Source organism: Falco naumanni, chromosome 4 (genome assembly GCF_017639655.2).
Source record: "Falco naumanni isolate bFalNau1 chromosome 4, bFalNau1.pat, whole genome shotgun sequence".
In the NCBI taxonomy this organism is placed as follows: Eukaryota; Metazoa; Chordata; class Aves; order Falconiformes; family Falconidae; genus Falco; species Falco naumanni.
The window spans coordinates 10,492,006-10,509,881 of NC_054057.1; the positions used below are offsets into that span (position 1 = coordinate 10,492,006).

The following is a 17,876-nucleotide window of genomic DNA, read 5'->3' on the forward strand; positions in this document are numbered from 1 at the left end:
ATCACCACAACCCTCACCTCGAAAATAAAGGCTAACAAAGGAATCTATTCATTGCAATGCTTCAAAATTTAACATAGTTTATTAATTATGTACAAGATAAGATCACATGAACAAGACCCCCCAGCTCTATCAGCAACCAAGATAAATACTCACCGCAAAGACTCCGCGGACAACCCAGCCATGGTGCTGCCGTAATGTCTTTCCATAAGCATTGTCTTAAAGGAAAAAAAAAATTAAAAAAATAATCACGAGATAGATGTACGGCAGTTTTACATTTGCATCATCAAGAGAACTCAGAGCTTAGAAATGACTGTTTAAGGATATATTCTTGCCACTGGATACACATCATGGCTGGTTCTGTGCACTGAAGTTATGACTGAAAGGAGATGACAGACTGGGATTTCTGCGCTGGGGTCTCAGCTCTGCTGTCAAATCTCCTTCAACTCATCCACAGCAAGTGAGCGTTCCAACAGACAGGAGGGCAAAAGTAATTTTCGTTTGACTAGCTGTGCTTCACAGCTCTCCGCTCGGTGCAAGTCTGAGAAAATATTACCCAGGGTGAAACAATCCTGCAAGCTGTTAGCCAGCCTCAGTCGAGGTGGTTAGCTCCAGTATTAAGCAAGAACTCCTCCTTTAAATCTGAGGGCCAAGTTTTAAGGATCATTGGAACAGAAAGCAACAGACCTTTATTAAAATAATCCTCGGGATCTCTCTTGTGAGTGCCCCTGAGCACAGACTTTGATGAAGGCCCCTGTTATGTTCCTAGACAGCTCCACTTTCATATACAAAGCTTTCTATATACAAAGCCAAACGTCTTTGAGCCGTATTTTCCCAGTCTTAGTTTGTCACAGTCTCCATTTCATATCCTTTCCTTCAGTTGACTTGTTAAGTATCTGACATTTTATTGTACTTTCCCTAAGCTGTTCACCTTGAAGAAGGAGAACCTCTAAATTTCGTTGCTTTAGGATATTTACTCGAAAGATCACAGGCAGTTATTACTGGAAGAGTGTAAAAAGTCAGAAAAACACAGCCACGAGTTTTTCTGTAACATGAAGTACTCCTCATCTATCAGCCTAATGACTGGGGAACGCAGCTTTTCTATCTTTACAGTAGAAGTGAGAATCTATGAGAAAACCATACAGTAATAAAAGCAATGAAATAAGGAAGAAGAGAGTATTGTGTTCCGAACAGGACTGACAAGTCTATTCTCTGCCTTGTCAGCAAATATAGGGGGCATTAAAAACACCAAAAGGTGAAAAGTTTACTTGGGATTTAAATCCAAGCAAAGACAAATCCCTCTAGAAAGTTGTTTGTTCCTCAAAAGATCGTAAGAGCTGGTAGATACTCCATTTTTAATTTTCATTTCCTTAGCTTGACATTTGAGGTTGTAGAAAGAGAACATATACCCCATGTTTACTTGGGATTCAAATAGCACAGTGACCCCTGAATAAGAAACAGTAAACCAAAGCTGCAATGGTGATACAGATACAGAAGAGCTTTGGGGGGAGAAAAGGAAGGAAGAAATGAGAAAAAAAAAAAAAAATAAAAAATCAGCAGCACGGTTCCGTTGCAGACAGAGAGCAATTCAAGTGGTATTTCAGGGCCTCAGAAGGTCAGGTACACGCATTGGCTTTCCGTGGTGTTTAACATCCACATCTAGCAGCAGTGTATTTACAGTCCCACTTCCAAGTGCTGCTTACACACTTCGGTGTACTAGTTCTTTTTACTAATCCTATATGGTGGTGGTGTTTTTTTTTTTTAAAGGGGTGGGGGAAAGCTGTTTTAAAGGATTATCGTAACATCAGACTGCATGCATATAGAGACAGTTTTACTCGTGAATAACCAAGTCAAGTCTAAGCGGGGTTGGTAGGTTATTTTCTACTTGCTTAGGCACTAGCCTGACTCAGTAAGTGTCAGAAACTGTCTATTTGGAAACGAAATCCTTCTTCTCTGTTACAAATCCCCTGATAATTGACACAGCCATACTGGCAAAGAGGTGATTTCAAAGAGTGATGGCCAATCTCACAAGGCACTAAAAAACCAGCAGCTGTATATTTGGGAGCACTCTCACTGCAAACCAGTAGAGAAAAAGGAACAAAACAAAGTACTTTTTTCCCTAAGATACAACTGTCTCCCCTGCTAGAAGTAAGCCCTTAAAGGAGTCTTTATCTGCTAGTAAATCAACATTGACCAGACATCTAGTAACTTGCCAAGAGGCGGTCATTTTAAAAAACTGCAGTTTTCAAAAAAGTTATGTCTTGGAGATTACTTGCATGATTAGTCACTGAAGAAAAGAAAACACAGGTTCTAAAGGACGAGAAAAATAGCCAAGACTGTAAATTAAGAAGCACATGAAGAATAAAGCAACCAGCACTTACTCAGAGCTGTCTGGATATTCTTTTCCCCGTTCTTCACTTCTGTCAAAAAACCTTTCAAGAACTTTAAGCCTCTGTCAGGACGAACCCATGAAATAAAAAGAAACCATGTTTATAACAAGGTAACCCAAAGTACAACAAAGCTCCTAGATTTGCAGTACAGCTCAGAAGTGCAATAAAATCAGAATTACGGTGCCGTTTTCAATCTGAATAAAAAAAAATGCATCCACCTCCTCCAGCCTCTCTTCCAGCCCAAGGAAAATCTTGTAAAACATTTCTGCTGCAACCCAAAATCACCTGCCTGATGTTCTGGCCCAGTGATGTTCACTGTAACTTCATTTTTATGGAAAAACAGGTTGCCTGCAATTGCTTTTTCAAGTCTTTTGGCAAAGTTGCAATGATACAACCACAGACAACTCATGACTCTTGAAACCAGCCAGTCTGCATTGATGGAGCCTGTGGAAAGTAACCAGTTGGCTCCACGTACATCAGCTTGCGCTGGCGAAAGGTCCCTCCTTGCACCTCAGCAATTCACCGTGCAATAGATACAAGGTCGTTACCTTTTCAGCCACAGCAGAGCCTCCGTAGCAGAGTTTCTAACTTGTGCTACACCTGCATTCACTTCATGGAGCACTATCTTCTGAAGGGTATCAAACTCTTCTTTGTTGGTTATAAATTTCTGGTTTATTTTCTGGTGAAAAAACAAGAGGCGAATCTTTAGGGTTTTAAGACCAAACAATGACCTGTCCTATAAATACCATGTATTTACCAGGACTCTTCCCTGCAAAGGGGTACCACAGATCCCCAGCCACGTCACACGTTCCCCACGGCTAGCTGTCTGGCTAATGCAAGCAAAAAAAAAAAAAAAAGAAAATAGCAGCATGTCAAAGATTTACATGGAACCTACCATTTCTGTCTGACAAAATGCTTGAGGTTCAAATGACATCCTCCACACTGGTGGAAAGGAGTTAATTCAACCTGCTCTCTAAGGAAAGTCCTATTTCCCCCAAGCTTCAAGTACAAGCAGATTACCTTCTGACCACTGCTAAACTGCGAAGTCTCAATGACACTCAGCCGTCATCGGCATGCTTAAACTTTTTAATTTATTCCCAAGTTAGTTATACACAACTCCTCACAGAAACAAAGAGAGAAAATATCAAAGGGGCAGATAAACAGAGTCTTCTTCTATATTAAAGGAGTAGTTGCCTATCACTTGACAATAAATATACAAGGTTTCAGTTTTTTAAGTAGCACTCTTCTCTCCTGCTGTTTTCAGTCTTTCAGTGATTACCTTCAGTAAGATAAGCAAAAACCTGTCTTACTTTGCACCAAACAAATCTGAATGTATGCAATGTTTCTTATCATATACTCAGAAGGTATGTTTTGCTTTTTTTTTTTTTTTTTTTTTTTAAAGAAAAGCTATGAAAAGCCTCGCTACAAATACATCTTGTCTCACAAGCAGCACTTCAAACCTTTCCAGACGTGCAGCTGGAAGAACTTCCAGAACAAGAACTGAGGCTGTGGGGTTTGCCCTGGCCTGCTGAGAAGCCGCTTCTTAACATGTTAACTTCCTTTGATTTCGTTGACTGAAAGGGATCTTCCCCTCCCTCCATTTATTTTACAATCTAAAGTCAATATTGCTATCATCACATCACGACTTACAACCTATTCAGCTCAGAATCAGTCATATTCATTAGGTGTAACAGATATTTTACTTGGCAGTCAGTCAAGTATTTTTTAAGTTTGCACACGACAACTGGATTTATTAAACGCGGGTCCTGTAAGGACAGAATTAGGGGCACTTCAGCATTCTGAGAGACTGTGATCTGACAGACGATAACATTATCAAATATTAATTAGCCTTTCAGCATTGACTCTTACAACAAAAATTCTTGAGCTTTAGTGCCTAAAATAGGTATTTTCTTTAAAACAAACAAATAAAAAACAGTGCTAGGAATAAGCTGTTACCTTGATGTTACCTACAAAATCCATTTTAACAGGAGCAAAAACAGTTGGTCCCAGCTTGTCTAGAAAAAAAAAAAACAAACACCACTGTATTTTAAAATTTTCCAGTTCTCATGTCTAAGTAACAATTCATTTCATCTAGTCTCTTAACAACCCTTCTAAATGGCAGGAGAATACTACAATAATAACACAAATCTAAATCTTTCTTTGGTGTTGAACCAATCCACCCCAGTCGGTACAAGCGTGAAAATACACCGATCTGGGATGTGGATGCACTGTCGGATGCAGGGGCCACGCAGGTGAGGGCTGCACTAGCTAGAGACAGAAGTCTTTAGAAAAATCAAATAGATAGTACAGCTGATGGTATGCTGTCAGCCATGTGGGATGTGTAAGGCAGCCACACTGCTCTTTTCAGGGAAAGAAATGGCTGTTTCAGATAGACCTATAGATTTCCAGACAGCTTATACATGGGTTCCATCTAAATGCAAGTGGATAGAGCAGAAGAGTAAGAAACATCTTCTGGGACCAGTCAATTTGATTCTGTTGATAGAGGCTGTTTCTACGACATCACTTTAGCATAGAAATGAACTCTCCAAACCAGTGGCTCCACCTTTTGTCACAGGTGGCAGCAGTCAAAAGGAGTCAGAGGGAAAGAAGGAGCTGCTTACCCAGAACGGGCACAATCGCATAACATGACTCCAGAAACTCTTCTGTCGGTATGCCCTCCTCCTCCCGAAGTTCAATATCACTGAACCTGGTGTCCAGGACAAGCAGAAAAGATTTTTACCTTAACAACTCCTTTTGTGCAACTTCTAAAAGCAAAAAAAAGTTTCATGCCCACTTCATTTGCACAGAGCTAAAATGTACAGACTTGGAACCATCAACGTGGCTTTTGTTTCACTGGATTAAAGTAAACGACTGCAGAAAATACCCATTTGGTGGGGTACAAGCAAGGCCTGCAACTGCAAACAAGGAAAAAACCTCCCACTCCACTGTACAGTTAATTTTACTGTAAAAGATACCTTCTTCAATAACTGTGCTGTATGCAGCCTTGTTAAATAATGTCAGCAAAACCAGCTTTACAGACAGAAGAGTCTTAAAAATGAGTGAATTAAAGGCTTAATGAAATTTTAATAATCCTTTTAATTGAAATCTGTACTACCTATTGCTCATGACACTGAAGAAGGTAGGAGAATTGTTTTCTTTTCTGTCTTCTTCACACAGAGTCAATCCACTTAAAGAATTTGTCTCCAACTGCAGCAACTTGTGGGCACCACAGCTTCCTACAGCTTGCAGCTCGTTCTCTCCACCTTCTTTAATGCCTTAAATTCATAGGAAACAGAAGAAAAACAAAAATAGACAAAGAAAACAGTGACATACCCATATCGTTATACCTGTTTATCAAGATGCTTTCTAGTTGAAGGAAGGCACTTGGATATCTGGATCATGGACATTTGAAAGCTTTCCCTGCCAACACCGCGACTCTCACCACAGGTCTGTCAGGTGCTCAGATCACACTTCGATCAGTCCCTTCCCCGTTTCTTTTAATTAGACACACCAAACACCACACTCCAAAGCAGGTGAGCCCACACATCCTCAGCAAGGACAGCCTTACGAGCGAAGAGCATTGAAGAAGCAAGCGGGCAGCAGGCAGCAGATTCATCTCCTTGAAAGAAAGATTACTTCTCCGTGGCTGTAACCTGCCCAGTGCTGATAAAGCGGCACAGTGCATTTTCAAAAGCAAAAGAATAATAGTGACTTGTTTGCTCCTTGTGATAAGTAAACTGGCTGCTTAGATGGATGTTGTTAAGATATCAAAGGCTGATATGTTCTACCCGGTTTATATGAATATCCTTAAAGTTTCCCAGAAAAAGCTTCAGGTGCCTCTTCCCCAGTGTGGTCTGTTTTATTTCTTCTTTGGGGTCAGGTGCATCTGTTTCAAATAAACAGAGCACCACATGAGCACCTCCAAAGGAAGACAAAGTCTTCTACATCCCATGCATGCTAAGACTTTCTGACCTCATGGAAAGCTGCAGAGAACAAGTCAAGAAGGAAAAATTATATATTCACAGCATCTCCAGCATACAAACCATACATCTTGCTGCCAGACTGTCAAACTAGCATTCAAGATTTTCCAGAGAACCTGTTTCTCCAGGAAAGGAATACTTTCAAGTGCCAGTGAGGTTTACAGAGCTGAAGCAGAACTGAGCTTCTGGTTGAATCCATCCAGCTGCAAGGAACTCTTCCTCCAAGTGAAGTCTGGAAGCAAGCTTGCAGCAGGTCCCTACTGCTTGCAGAACCACTGAATAAGCCTTGGGCTGGGTGGCAAAGAGAACCACTCGCACCCAGTAACAGCAACAAGACTTCAACCATTCTCAGGGCAGAGAAAAATGACCTCAGCCATCACTGCTTGCAAATGAGGCACAGTCAAAGTGACTCTGCTAAGGAACTAGGGTTTGTGGGATACACAAGACAGACACACAGGCTGATGAGTAGACAAACAGCCCGAGTCTGCAGTGACTCCACAGGAGTGCCATTCAAAAAGCATGGGGTTCTCTGGAATTTCACACTCGAACACAGTAAGCCCTAAATGACAAACAGAAATTTCTTAGGGGATTTAAGTGCTTTTAAATAATAAAGGGAGGAGGGAGGAGTGCTTTTAAATAATAAAAGGAGGAGGGAGGGAAGAGTATCTGAGACAGGGCAGAGCCCCTGGGCTCACAGGGAGCACCCAGACAAAGCCATCAGCCATCAGCAAGGTGGAGCCCCAGGCTGGCTGGCACTGCACCTTCTGCTGCACCCTGTACTGCCAGCAAAACTCTGCAACTTAAATGCACATACTCAAGAGGAGGTAGGCTTTTCCCCTTTTTGCAAAGGAACAACCTCCACAGCTACATGATACCAACAACCTGACTTGAATTCATTTGTTCTCCTTGCTTCAGCGCTGTACTCTTGAGGTATTATGCTAAATGGTGATACGTGTATGATATTCTGCAGGGACTTGCCACACTATGCAACACCAGCGACAGAAATTAGAAAAACTCCAAAGAGAACCCACGTAAGAGCAAAATCACCATGCTTATTAACTTGCACTTAAAAACTTTAGCTGATTATTTTTGGAATAATGGCCAGGCAGAGAAAGCTACTGTTCAAGAACGATACAGTCCATTCAACAGGACAAGCAGAAATCGTATGTTACTTGTACAGACTTACCAAAATTAAGTTCAGCAGCCCTTAACAATATAGCTATGTTGGCTGGAATTTTAGACTGAATTAGTTCAACAGTGTTTTACTGAAGTCACGCACAAATCTAAGTTTCATGCTGTTGCTAAGGTAACGGAAGAAATAAGGTGCTTTCTAGTATACTCTCAGTTGCAGAAAAAGGGTTAATTTTCTGTGAAGATTTGTCAGAGCAATCAAGAACAACTACAAGGTCAACCTCTCCCAGACAGGCACACAAAGCTTTAATGTTCCCCTTCCTCTTAGGTACTAGCATTCCCAGAGGAGAGCCTCTGGGAATAACATTGTCTGTCCACAATGCAAGAGCCCAAGCTCTGCCAGGCTGTATTGTTATACACATCAATCAGCACCTACAGGAGCCTCCACTTGTCCAAAAAAGAATTCTTAATTCGCTATCCCATTCAGTCCCAAGTTAGCTGTCAACAAGGGCAGGAGCTATTCTGAGAAGACTTGCAAAGGGCAGATACCAGACTAAAACACACAGATATTCCCTCTCCTGGGAAGCAAGGTATCAGATCAGCACTCCCACAGGCAGCCTAAACCTCCTTCCATTTACACTTAAAGAGTAATGATCCTGGATAAAAGACAGTGTATATATTTACCTGCCAAATCCTCTGCTATGTGATCTTCAACAGAAACATCATTGCTCCCCTCATTTGTTTCCAGGTTTAAACATTCCAGACTTTTAATAAGGGTTTGCTCTTGATGGTTGATTTCTGCTTTTACAGAGCCATTTTCACATGGGTTCATTTCCATCTGCCTAAAGAGAGAGAAAGAATAACGGTTAGTGTATAAAACACTGCTTGGTAAGCTTCTTCCTGTGAAAACACACAAATAACAATAAGAGCAAAACAGTCGACAGAAACTATAGGCTGCCACAGGCTGCTCTGAGCAAAAGAACTTGTCTAAAATAGTAAAAGGAGCTAGGCAGCTCTCTGCAGCAAACAGGATTAACGATTCAACCTCAGTTTGCAGTTTGAATACATTTACAATGACCTTTATTAAAAAAGACATACTAAAAAAAATACAATTGATTAAAAAAAAAGAAAAATCACAGGCAAGTATTGTAACTAAAAGAATATCCCCTCCTAAAATCCCCTACTTTAAAATACATACCCTTGCCACCTACTCCACAAATCAATAGCCTGCACTCCATCAATGATTTTACGAGCTGATGGAGTGGAACCTAAGATGCAGGAAAGAGCACTGAGGTGGGAGAGAGCTGGCTGGTGACTGACCAGGAAGTTACCAAGTGGATGGCTGAGAAAAATAAAAGGGAAAGGGCTGATAATGAACAGAAATGAAGCGGGGTGAGCAAGCTCCCTTTTGTCGTGTCTTCTTCCAAGTACGCAGCTCAGAGCAATACAATTCTGCCTGCACCCAATACTAGTAATATTAGAGTAAAAATACGAGAAGAACAAACGCTACCAAAAACAGATCAGAAAGAGACTGATAAAAAATACTTTTATTATACCTTTCCGTTGAGGTGTGACTGGGCAAGACAGAGTGCTTTATCTGTAAGATAAGTGGGGAGGGAGAACATTCCTTAAAGCAAAAAGACTTTTTCATGCTTCTGAAACATCACATTTTATTAAACACAAGTTTGAGCCTCAAAAAAAGCTAAGCATACGCTCACTAATTCTCTGACCTGGAAGCAGTGTACAGACAAACGCAAAAAAGGTGCTACATTATTACACCATTAAAATATTGAAAAGAAAAAAACCCAAACAAACCAGACTTCTTTCAGAAGCTAGCTAGCAAGTGCCAAGTGAGACACCATTACAGCATGGGGAAAAGAGGGCAGTAAGTCTTCTTTGCAATTATGTTTTCTTTAATTCAGAAAAAAATTGTGAAAAAACAGAAGAAAAGTGAAGCCAGATACGAGGTATGGTGAAGTAATCTCACTTGCCAGATGCGGTGATGCATTTAACTTCCTACATACACCTTAATCTGCTGTTTGCCAGAGATGCTCCAGTTTCACATACGTAGTTGTCGATCCAGGACTCAAGAAAGTGCCCTTGTCATTAAGACGACAAGCTCATCAGCTCCTGTTAGCCTTACGACCACAGATCCGTCGCTGCAGCAGCTTACAAGAGTAATAGTTGCTGTGAGCTCCCACAACGGACCAACTTGCCGTAAAATCAAGGTATTTTGAAACACCACTGTCTGCAGCTGGAGCAGGCCCTGAAAGTTAATGCTTAATAACTTTCACCTGTCATTAAAAGCGAAGAGATTGGTCACTGCTTGTTATAAAGTGGCCCTACTTCACTTGTAAGCCACAAGAAATTGCAGAGTATCTCCAGTGGAGAACGACTAGCTATAATATGGGTAAAAACGCATTCCCTAGTTCTACAAATGGTACTTTACAAAAGGGTGCCTCAGCATCCTTGCCCAGACTGAGAGAAGAGGATACTGACCATTACCTTGTTCGTTCTGAGAACTGCTAAATGGGGGGATCCCGGCGGGGTCTGATGCAGTAACTCAGAAGTGAAGGCAGTATTCGCAATCTGCATACATTCTTCAAGAGTCCTCAGGAAGGTGTCGCAGGTTGATTTTAACAGAGCTCCCATATCAATCTCGCTCTGTGGGAAGAAACAGATTGGAAGAAACGGACTCACTACAGAAGATCAGTTTGGAGCAACTAATGTCTACAAAGCTCACAACTCCTATGGTCATGATTTGTGTTTAACACAAATTCACATGCAATGTGTCAGCTGTGCAGAGAACTGGCATCACGTATTACTGGGGCTGGGCCCCCTCGCGGCGTTACCACTCTCGTCAGCCTTGAGTTTTAAACGAAATGCCTCTTAGTTACTGAGCTCTGGTGTTAAAAGTGTAGTAAATACTAAGCCTTGACGTAGTCAACAACCGCATTCCAGAAGACAGGAGAAATGAAAAGTAAACAAATCAAACAGATACCAAATGATCTGCAGATAATTCAAAAAATGCCACGAACAAAAAGTTACTGCAATTGAAAAACAGTCAGAATGAAGTATCACATTGTCACAATCCTCCTCTTCAACTCTGCAAAGTGCAATTATTGATGCCGAAACGCTTTTAGCAATAAATCTTTCCAGTTAAATACCAGTAAGATCAGGGAAAGCGAGCTTTCCCCCAGAAGCATGAACTATGAGCTGAATAAATACCACATTACTTCTTTGTGTCGACACCTGTGAGCTGCAAGTTCTAACAGTGCCTTTTAGTAATTTATACACTAGATCACGCTTCTGCACTCTCTGTTAATTCACCATAAACAGTTCATCAGGTATCCTTACAGAGATGGTTTGGACATACAAATAATTAACCTTCACATGTTTGACCCCCTGTCCTGCACCTGAGGACCCACCCCTCCAGTGGGAGACATCCTGGAACTCCACACCAGCTTCTCTAGCAAGTGATGTTCTTCGCACGACTCTCTCCAAGCAAGGGGCAGATCACCGTCATTAGAAGATCCATCTTGAACAAGGCTTCTACGGTCAGGAAGATTTGTGAAGTTTGAAACTTTTAACTTCAGTGAAGCTAATCAGGCAGTTCTATCCAGCAATTTTGCTCTTTTCTGGTCTGCATCATCTCTTGACTTTTTAAGGGGTTTGGTTGAGAACAGAAGTTTTTTGCTGAGCAGGATATCAATGACTCAGATGCAGACAAATGTGCGCTTCTTGCAAATCGTCTTTCTATTAAAAGGATCTACTTTTTTGATCCACCACGTACACATGATCACCTACAGAGGTGGTATTATCTAGATCACAGTTAGACATCATCTCACCACTTGCCACCCCAACACAGGGAAAGTTCCTGTATTACTCCTTTTAAACAAAACTTGTGTGGGTACATTATTTCCCACGGGTTGTCTGCAGAAATGGTGCAATACTAGGTAACTGTGAGTGAATACTACGCTGGTTAACCAGAATAGTTCACAATGCTCAACGCTTTACAGATGTGGTCTACAGCAAAAATAAAGCTGTACCTCTGATTCCGATACACCAGAAATGCTGGCTTCCTTCGTTTTATGTACTTGTTGAACAAGGAGGTTACAGTACAGTCTAAGTTCAGACATTTTAGTCTTCAAGGCTTCTGTGTTTTCAGTGAACTCTAAAAGTGAAAGAAGAGTTAAATTTATTAAATCTATCTTGCAGCATATGACTTTGGAAAGTTGCTGAAATAGTATTATCCAATCTAATTCATTCAATACTTCCTTACTTCAAAACATTTTCTATGAATTCAAAAAGATGAGCTGGACTGGCTATGAATTATGATCCTGACAAGTAAAATACTGTTTCATGATTTGCCATCAGACAGGAACAGTATGTTCCTAGAGTTAGGACACAGAAAACCAGCAAGTACACAACATTTGACTTTAACACTTGGCACAACACTTGGCCTTTTGAATACACAAACCCCTACATACTGTATTTTTTGTTTTCACTAAGTAGCTTAAGGTGCAAACAACTGGAAGTAAGGGATGCACCCTGTCCAGCGCAAAGGGAGTAAATGAATATATACACCCTTGAATGATAAGAGTGGTTGAGGTAGGAAGGGGCCTCTGGAGACCAGCTAGTCCTACTGCCCTGTTCAAAGCAGGGTCAGCCAGAGCATGTTGCTCAGGGCCACGTCTAGTCAGATTTTGAACACTGCCAAGGATGGAGACTCCACAACTCTCTGTGCAACCTGTTTCAGTGCTCCTTCATCCTGACAATATAAACATTTTTGCTTATGTCTCAATGGAGTTGCTAGTATTTAAATTTATGCCCATTTCCCTTTGTCCATTCACTGAGAAGACTCTGGCTCCACCTTTTCTATGCTCTCGCAACAGATACTTCCTTTAATCATCTTAGCAGCCCTTTCCTGGACTCACTCCAGCATGTCCATATGTTTCTTGTACTGGAGAGTGCAGAACTGAGCAGACTAATCCAGATATGACTAACATTTAATCTGAGATTTTTCAGAAGTAATTTTTTTTACATTAAGAGTCCCAGAATTACAAAATAAATTAATTTCTCTGTTAATGAGAGTAACATGGTTTAGTTCTGCAATTACATCAGTAGCTTTTCACCCTGTGCTACTCACAGACATGACTTTGTTCTGCTTTTTAGCCACTGTGCATCAGATTCCCACTTCATGTAGGACCCTGCAGTACCACCTTCTGCCCAGTTTTGACTCAGTTTAAACCAGCAGATCAAAGCCTGGTGAAGATGTACGTAAGACATAAGGAGAATCAATGCCTCACCTCAGGGAAAAGAAGTGCCTGCCCCCTTGCATTTATTCAGGATCACTGATGTATTAACAATAATTCAATAATTCAGTAATTTGCTGTTTTTTCATCTTCTACACGGTAGGAAGATTGTTGATGAAAGCAAAGGGGTAAGTGAATTAATTTTCATAGCCTGACCATGATCAGATTTCAGTTTCTGAATATTACTATGCACATTTAAAACCAAATGCAAACCTTTATTTTAATTGCCAAGGGATTCTTGAAATGCACAATACAGCCCAGCTACAGCAGGAAGGAAAGGGTGTGAGGAACTCGAAAGCTCAGGAGACACTGGTATAGGAGGCTGGGTCATCATACTAAGGCAGCTGCACAAGGTGGGGGTCTTAGCCTCATGCACAGCCTGCATCCCAGTGACCTGCAGCCAGGAGCCACTCACTCCTTGTACTTACAGAACCCATCAGCACATGGTTTTCAAATCATTTCTAAGTACTATATTTTAAGGAAAAGCCAAAGTTTTGAAAATCCTGCACTGAGAGCTAACACCTGAGATTTCTAGCTAGAGCTGCCACATGGCTTGGCTTTTAGCAGCACCATAGACCTGAGGCACAGGTTGGACACAGAGTTCAAGTACGGATTTTGTCATCTTTGTGGGTACATCTACTAGGGCAAGGATGGGGAAATAAGAAGCAAACAATATGCATCAGCAAAATGTTCTTGCCTTTTTCCTTCTGTGTCCTGCTGTCAGTCAGACAGGCTTTCGCAGTTCCCAGTGCAACCAGCCACTTTTGCCTTTCAACTGCGTTTCTTGCCTTCAGATAGAAGTATTGCTCCCCTGGGATGATCAGGTCCATTCGTGTGTTATCTGCAGGATGAACTGGAAAAAACATAGATTTCAGATCAGTCCCTCAGCGCTTCCCTGCCCAACTGAATATCCCAACAGATACATTAGATGACAGGTCAAACAGTAATGGAAGAGGAGGAACCTACAGCTCCAGACCTCCCCTGTTGCCATTTTATGACTTCTCTTCTAAGTTACGGAATAGACAGGACACACACATGTACAGCTGTGGGACAAAAAGCTACGAAAAGCAGTTTTAAGAAAAAGGCTATGAAAAATCAGTACGCTATCATCTAGGAGTCTAAGGAAAGGGCATCCTCTTCTGGCAAGCCTCTCTTTCAGGTTTCCAAACTGTAACTGAATCTTAAAAGATGTGGCAAGTAATGCAATATGAGCGAGCAGACCTAACATACTGCAGTTCAGTATTCATATTTCTAGCTTCAGTTTTGTGCTTATGAAGAGTCATTTGCAGCTATGTGACGTTCCACCACCGCTCATGAAAAACAGTGACCCACCTGCACGTAGAACACCCATTCTATTAGAGGCCTGCAGCTCTCTTAACATTTCCAGAATACTACAGCATAAAACCTGACATATAGGTCAAGTTACTGAGTGACTACATATGGAAGAAATCAAGCCACCACATAGCTCTTGTGACCTGAAACCTCATCTCAAATGCAACATTACTGGACAAACTTTGTGCAGCTGAGTGTTACAGACTTCTAGTTACCTTGAATTTCACACACGGCCATTTGGATGCTTCCCTTACAGCCCTTCCAGGCATCTTCCTGAGAGTCGTAATAGGAGAGGATGCCACCACAGAGAAGAAACCATCGAGGCTGCCAGCCTGAAAAACAAAACTGCATTTCTCAGTTAATTCTCTCCCTGCGATTCCACCATCTTTCTCATTTGGGATTCGCTGCAAGTAAGGCTCCAAAGATTCTCAGTTCCCCTGGAAAATTAAACCTTTTGAAGCAGTAAGATTTGTGGACAGGTCTGGATGTTGCACACCCCAACCCCTGCTTGCTGGCAGCTGTGTGTCCTTTCTGCAGGCAGCTGGACCACAGCAGTATGTTCCTGAGATGCCATGTGTCACTTTCAGCAGTTTTGCTAACACAGCATCGCTGACCCTCTCTTCCAAACCCACCTTTTCAGTTCACTACCCCTCAATTCCCTCTATCACTCCTCAACCCACCCCTTCACTCTCTCCAAAAGCCACCCCAGCTTACTGTCTTGCCTTACATGCCTTCCTCCTTTGCGGGAAGGGCTAGCCAAATCATCTGGAAAAAGCGACGGGCAAGAAACTCCTAAAAACCAGGGTCAGGAGGACACGGAGGCAGATGTGTTGATTTCTGAACACCATCTTTCAATGAAGCAGTTCTCAATAGCTCTTGAAACTCCCGTGCTGCCCACATAAAAAAGTAGCCTCAAATGAATCACCTGCACCTCTGGATACCTTCCTGAATAACCAGAACACCAGGCTAGACCAGAACCTGTTCTGGGTACGCTTTTGTCCACCCTGCTGCCTGACTTCAGAGGTAAACTACGCCTTTAGTTCTCTTCTTTTGGAAGTACTACAGCAGTATGAAAAGGTATAAACAAACAAGACATGACAGCTGCTGTTTATGACTAATTAAAAACTACAAGCTCATTAACTTAAGAAGAATCGAGGCAGCAACACCGCTGGAGGAAAGCAGCTTTCATTTCTGAGCTGCAACAAGCTTCCCTGGCCAGGACCAATGGATGGAGATCCCAAAGCTCCACGCTGTGCCAGCAAACCATCTCTGGGAAAACACTCTGACAAGACCGTGCGGGCCACGTGGCTCCCAGGCATTTTTGGAGGGGAGCCCCACTCCTGGGGTCCCCTGCACCGGGGCTCTGCCAGCCAGCACGGCGCAGCAGGAGCCCAGCCTGCGCTTGGACCAGTATCATATTGGAGGAATGACTGCTCCTTACCAGCTAGGGAGCGATTCCTCAGGCTGCTGCTGAAGCCTAGCCCAGCTCAGGTTAAGTTTAGAAAGCCTTAAAGCCACGGGCTAACAGCAGAAGTATGGTTTGGGGTTTTTGGTTTTGTTGGTTTTTTTAAACAAGCAATACCACAGCATCTAGGCCAACCTAGTCATAGATTGCTGAACCTTGCGGTGGCTGGAAAACAATTTAAACAAATCCTTTTTCATATTCTTCCAGAACTCTTCCATCATTTCCTAGGAGAATATAAATATATTATAAATGCCATTCTCAATCATTCTTTAATATGAAGGGGGAAAAAAAATAATCACAAGAATGGGAATACAAAAAAAGAGAAAACAGGAAGACTGATTTTTATTTGTCTTGCCACCAAAATAAAGAAACTATCTTAAAAGTCCCTACTGATATGGAGGAACTCACAAAAAAAAAAAAAAAAAAAAAAAAAAAAAAAGAGGCGATTGTTCAGCAGAGAGAAGCAGTTAATTGCTTCAGACACTCAATGGCACAGAACCAATCCTTTAAATAATGCACAGCGCCACAGTCAATACAAGCCTCTAATTCAGTCTGGAGATCCTGCTGCTGCACATGAATCATTTCAGCCATGGTCCTACCGCTTACAATTGCAGCTGATGCCCAACCAAATTGCATCCCATCAATCAAAGGCTGTGCAATCAATTAGCCAACATACAAAGCACTCTGCCTCCATCACTTCAGAGGCTGGTTAAAAATATGTTATGAGTCAATATATTTTGTTGAGGTTTTTGTTTGGTTGGGGTTTTTGGTTCTGGGTCTTTTTTTTTTTTTTTTTCCTCTGAGGGGGAAACAGCAATTATCTGTCTTCCTTTGCAGAACCTAACTGTTCTTTATTAGGTATGTATTTAAAAGTCTACGATAGGCAAGCATATAGTGTAAGTAGGACAGCATATATTTTCAGAACAGAATTGTTACACTAATAAGAATACATTTTTGTAATAGGAAACCAATTAAAAAAATAAAAAATCACAGCAAGGTTCTGTCAGAAGATGCACTAACCACCTGGTACTCACTGACACTGAATCAGCAGCCATGGGAAGGTTATCCTAAACAACCAGCTAAAAATAGCACGTGGCTGACAAATCATGGGCAGTGCAACAGGGACATACCATCTTCAATTACAGAAGCTTCACATTTGCAGACAAGCAAAGAGCAGAGGAAAAAAACACCACAAAAAAAAACCTAAGCAGCAAAAAGACACTCAGATGCTTCCATGAACACAAGTCTTGAGTTTATTCAGTTTTATTCTCTCTCCATAGTGTCCTAGCAGTATTGCAGTTTTTGGAACTGAGTATTCAGACTTTACTTGATACAGAAAGTCAAAGCTGAACCTTTCAAGTTCTTACTGGTACCAGCACTAAGACAACTTTGAAGAAGAATTTACTACGCCCATTTACACTGGTGGTGCACAGGCAGGACAAAATATAACTTATACTTCCACAGCTCATTTTAGAGGCATAGAGCCATTAACAGTAAAAATTGGCTTTGCTGGGGAATGTATTAAAAAAAAAAAAAAAAGACAACAGTAAAATGCAAAGCACAATCAAAATGACTAGTAGCTTCAGGTCTCGGTCAAAGAAGAAAGTGAAGAGATTCCAAACAACTTCACAATTGCTTAAGGTCCTAATATATACTGCATGCCTGTGTGAAACTTAAGAGTTAGTACTTGCAGTGCCTGGAAGATCTGATACTGTCTACTACAGAAACCGACATTTAAGCAGTCTGCGCCTGCTAAGGATTCAGTATTTCTCCAGAAATTTCCACAGCCTGAAAGAGCTGCCTACTTCCACCATTACACTTCAGGCAGTCTGGATACAGCTATCGCTAAGCAAACTTGACACTTCTTGATAACACAGCTGAAATTTGGATGTAACTCAAACTTTAATGTTACACAACTCAGACTCCAGACAGCATTTGTTCCAAAGTGCCAAGCCTGAAATAAAAAAAACCCCACACATTTGAAGACATGTAGATCATGTCAGACTTAACACAAAGCCAAACCATCTGGGAGAATTACATACTCAAGAAGTCAAACTGATGACCTGGAAAACAAGCTGCAATTAAAGAGATGCCAGTTCCAGTTGCATTTCTAAAAGGCACAAAAGCCAGACACTCAGATTTTTATTATTGCTTGCTTTCCACTAGAATTATGTAATACTTTATGCTTATTCATTTCTTGAGCTTCAACATGTCTTTAGAAAAAACTTACACAATAGTCCTTGGACTTCTTTGACCTTAATCAGAT

At 41.4% G+C, this 17,876-nt stretch overlaps 1 protein-coding gene across 2 annotated transcripts in view; it reads right to left on the bottom strand.

Annotated features, from left to right (window-relative positions):
• The window catches only part of PLEKHA8 (pleckstrin homology domain containing A8), a 31,879-nt gene that overhangs the window by 6,581 nt on the left and 7,422 nt on the right, over window positions 1-17,876 (bottom strand). Inside the window, exons 2-13 of one of the 2 annotated variants that reach the window (XM_040591702.1) lie at window positions 14,361-14,477; window positions 13,511-13,666; window positions 11,548-11,672; window positions 10,004-10,162; window positions 9,055-9,095; window positions 8,183-8,340; window positions 5,503-5,662; window positions 5,009-5,094; window positions 4,344-4,402; window positions 2,936-3,066; window positions 2,379-2,449; window positions 154-215 (exon numbers count right to left, since the gene is read on the bottom strand). In XM_040591702.1, the coding sequence (XP_040447636.1) occupies window positions 154-215; window positions 2,379-2,449; window positions 2,936-3,066; window positions 4,344-4,402; window positions 5,009-5,094; window positions 5,503-5,662; window positions 8,183-8,340; window positions 9,055-9,095; window positions 10,004-10,162; window positions 11,548-11,672; window positions 13,511-13,666; window positions 14,361-14,477 (1,325 nt within the window). Of the gene's footprint in view, window positions 1-153; window positions 216-2,378; window positions 2,450-2,935; window positions 3,067-4,343; window positions 4,403-5,008; window positions 5,095-5,502; window positions 5,663-8,182; window positions 8,341-9,054; window positions 9,096-10,003; window positions 10,163-11,547; window positions 11,673-13,510; window positions 13,667-14,360; window positions 14,491-17,876 lie in introns of both variants that reach the window. The other variant, XM_040591703.1, reaches the window with a different exon arrangement.